At 33.8% G+C, this 3,508-nt stretch overlaps 1 protein-coding gene across 2 annotated transcripts; it reads left to right on the top strand.

Moving 5' to 3' along the window:
- Nucleotides 1–210: 210 nt before the first annotated feature.
- LOC104900987 (autophagy-related protein 8C-like) lies at nt 211–2,932 on the top strand. Of its 2 annotated transcripts, none has more exons than XM_010688527.4 (6): nt 211–369; nt 546–611; nt 1,519–1,574; nt 1,687–1,739; nt 2,367–2,485; nt 2,571–2,932. In XM_010688527.4, the coding sequence occupies exons 2-6, from the start codon at nt 575–577 to the stop codon at nt 2,675–2,677; spliced, it is 372 nt and encodes a 123-aa protein (XP_010686829.1). In that variant the 5' UTR covers nt 211–369; nt 546–574; the 3' UTR covers nt 2,678–2,932. The 2 variants fall into 2 exon arrangements, with proteins under 2 accessions (XP_010686829.1, XP_010686830.1); XM_010688528.3 differs by lacking the exon at nt 211–369 and adding an exon at nt 424–442.
- Nucleotides 2,933–3,508: the final 576 nt, after the last annotated feature.

Below are 3,508 nucleotides of genomic sequence, written 5' to 3'. Positions count from 1 at the left end.
GTAAAATTTTTAAAATAATATATTTTGGGCCTTTATAATTTTGAGAGTCTTGTGTTGTTGGGCTCCTTGCACACCTTCATCTACCCCTCTGCTTACCAAACACCAACGTAGAATTGGGAATACCTTGATTACCACGACAACCCTAACAATCCCCTTCATCACCCCGCAATTCCCCAATTCCTAAAATATTAATACTCCAATAATGTAACTAACAATATTAAATAAAAAAAACCACCATATATTCATATAAATACACAAAAACCTTTTCTCTATCTTTTTTATCTTGACTACTCTTTTGATTGCGACGTGCCACGGAAAGTTCCGGTAGAGTTGTTCCAATCGCAAAAATCTCACCTTTTCGTGTTCTGGGTAATTCCAATTATTTCCTAAATCAAACTTATTCATAGTTTTTCACTGTTTATAGTCTATGGAGTATATGATGGTTCAATTATCTTTCTGTTTTTTTGACAATCTTTCTAATTATTGCTAAAAATGCAGAATTGTCTTGATAATTTTCATCTTTCTTCGATTTTTGATCTTTGCAGAGAGAAATATTATTCCTTTGAGTGCTAAGATGGCTAAAAGTTCATTCAAATTCGAGCACCCCCTTGGTTTGTGATTTTTTTCTTTTGATTTGGGAGTTTTTTTAGTTTTCTTTATGGGTTTTTTTTTTTTGTGTAAGTTTAAATGTTTGATGATGTATTTTGATCATATTATGCGAATAATGCATCTGGGTAATTTTCATTTGTGAATGTTGGTAAGAATTTTGCTTGATGATGGGCTAAGTATTGAATTGATTCATAATTTGTAAAAGAGTTTTTGCTTGAAAAGTTAGAATTCTTGTATTTTATTGATAAAATATATCTAGAGGCATTTCTTGGTTGATGAATTGTTGTTAACATCATTATGCTAGATGATTATTTGAGTCTTATATATTACATGATGAATCCAATTCTAAGGCCTTCTATTCTTGATGAATTGTATACTTGATCATGACTCATTTCTAAAGTGATAATTCTTGTAGTATTGCTTCAGATTAAATTTGGGTCATTTGGTTTTTTTAGTTCTGGTAAAGTGATGAAAAAGATAACTACTATATAAGATTAAGTTGAAATTACCCAATTCTTGAAGTGATGTCCTTTGTTCGCTATAGAGAGAATTAGTGAGGCTATGTATATGTCATTTGGTACTGATGATTAGATTGACAAGTCTAGTGAACTTTGGGAAGAGGGAAGAGAATGAGATTTTCGACCGAAGTTACACATCTTGCTCATTTGATAAACTGGGTTTTTCTTATATATATTATGTGGAATTTGTTCATTTTGGTTGTACGACACCTTGCTTTATGTATAATACTCTTATCAAGGCGATATACCTTGCTGTAAATGATTGGTTTTGTGGTGCAAGTTTTCTAATGTAGATGGAAGATGATTGCTTCTTTAAGCAATGTTAAAATTCTGAGCTGTGGCCCTATTTGTTTTCTTGTTTGGTGAATTGAAGTTTTTCTTACTTTTTCAGAAAAGAGACAAGCAGAAGCAGCTCGCATTAGGGAGAAATATCCTGATAGAATTCCTGTAAGATGCTTTACTTGTTGACTAATTATGGTTATTGGCAGTATTTGTGTTTCATAATTTATATATTGTCAATTGGCTCAGTAATTCTCACCTAGTTAACCAATTTATGCAGGTGATTGTAGAGAAGGCTGAAAAGAGTGACATTCCTGACATTGATAAGAAAAAGTTAGTCTCATTTCTGGTTTCATCTGGTTTCATCTGGTTTTAACCCCCAATTATTTGATGTTTGTGCCTTGATAAGAATGCTAAACTTCATGATATTGCAAAGTAGCATATGTTACTGTTATATTAACCTGGGGAAAAAAGAAATTTGCATTTTGCACTTCCTTGTAGCGCTAGCTTCACGGCATATAAGCGCTCTGGCCTCATTTCACAGTTGAAAATGGTACTTCAACTTGGCTAGTTGGCTTCTCCATGAAACATATTGTTTTCTAAACTTTAGATACCTAAACGCTATGTTCAATGACCATTTGAACCTTTCAGGTTGATATATAACACTATTGTCATTGCTGGTAAACTACAATATGCGGTTATTGTTGAGGGTATAAAGTAGACAAGCATGCAGATTTAGATATGTAAATTTTTAGATACCTGCCCTTTCTTATTCTGGAATTGGCTGTTTTTTTTACTTGGGTCGCAGCCCAGCCCGATCCTTGATCAGATCTAAATAACAAGTTTTATAATTGTTAAATCTCCTGGAGACTCTTATTCATATATACCTAAATAATGCTCTTTTTGTAGTCTAACTAGTGATTCATGTTTGGGATCCCCTGTTCTTGTAAATCCTTGCAGGTACCTTGTCCCAGCTGATTTAACCGTCGGACAGTTTGTGTATGTGGTGAGGAAGAGAGTGAATCTAAGTCCTGAGAAAGCCATATTCGTATTTGTTAAAAACATTTTACCTCCCACTGGTAAGTTGGAATCTGTTATTTGAGGTGGTTTCTATAACAGTCTTGTATATGTTGTAAATCGATTGTTTGTTTTGCTTTGCTACAGCTGCTCTAATGTCAACAATTTATGAGGAGAATAAGGATGAAGATGGCTTTCTTTATATGACTTACAGCGGGGAGAATGTGTTTGGATTGAGGTGCATTGCTAACTGATGCGTGTGTTAATAATCAAAGTTGACTTAAAATACAATTGTAAATCTTCTGCTACTCATCACTATCGTTCCGCTGTGTTTCTGACATAAAATCAGACTCAACTGTTGATAGAATTTCGTCCTTTTTTCTTAGTTTATGAATAACTACGTTGTCATCTAATTTCTAGATCATTAACCTCGAGTTGTTTAGTGAGTTACATGTTCCCTTCAGTATGATGCTTGGTCTTCATCGGTATTGTTGTTGATATTTTCGTTATGACTTGCGAGTTTACTCATTTATTTACATGCTAAACAGCTAAAGTGATAAATGTTCTTACATTAAAGAAGAAGCATATAACTTAGAGGATGCCATTTTTGAAGTCTTTTAATCCTGTCAAAGAGAGGAATATGTTTTTGAGTTTGAAATTTGGAAGAAAAAGAAAATACAAGAATTGTGGATATTTTCATTCAAATAACTGTATGTTGGGAGAGCTTTTGTGGTACTACTTGAGACCATCTTTTGTGATGAGTAAAAGCTATTTACAGTGTTGAATATCCAAGGTAGTACTAACCGGAATTAAAATGAAGTATAACTTTTATTGTGAAGTTTAATCATCTCCAGTTTCTTATCCAACAGGAATTAAAATAAAGTGTTGCCTAAATAGGTTGCATGTTTCATATATTTGCTATTGTAGCAGCCTAGCGGATTTTTTTTTTTTTTTGATTTGGTAAGGTGAATAACCTCTGGGCTGCCCTCGCATAGGACCCAACCCAGAGGTCCAGGCACTTGGAAGGAGGGGGAGTTGTAAGAGGAATTCTCCTCCTAGTGCCCCTCACTTGGTGGGATTTGAAC

The sequence above is a fragment of the Beta vulgaris genome, chromosome 8 (assembly GCF_026745355.1).
Source record: "Beta vulgaris subsp. vulgaris cultivar EL10 chromosome 8, EL10.2, whole genome shotgun sequence".
In the NCBI taxonomy this organism is placed as follows: domain Eukaryota; kingdom Viridiplantae; phylum Streptophyta; class Magnoliopsida; order Caryophyllales; family Amaranthaceae; genus Beta; species Beta vulgaris.
Note: the sequence above shows the minus strand (reverse complement) of the source record. Positions and strands in the feature narration are given on the sequence as shown.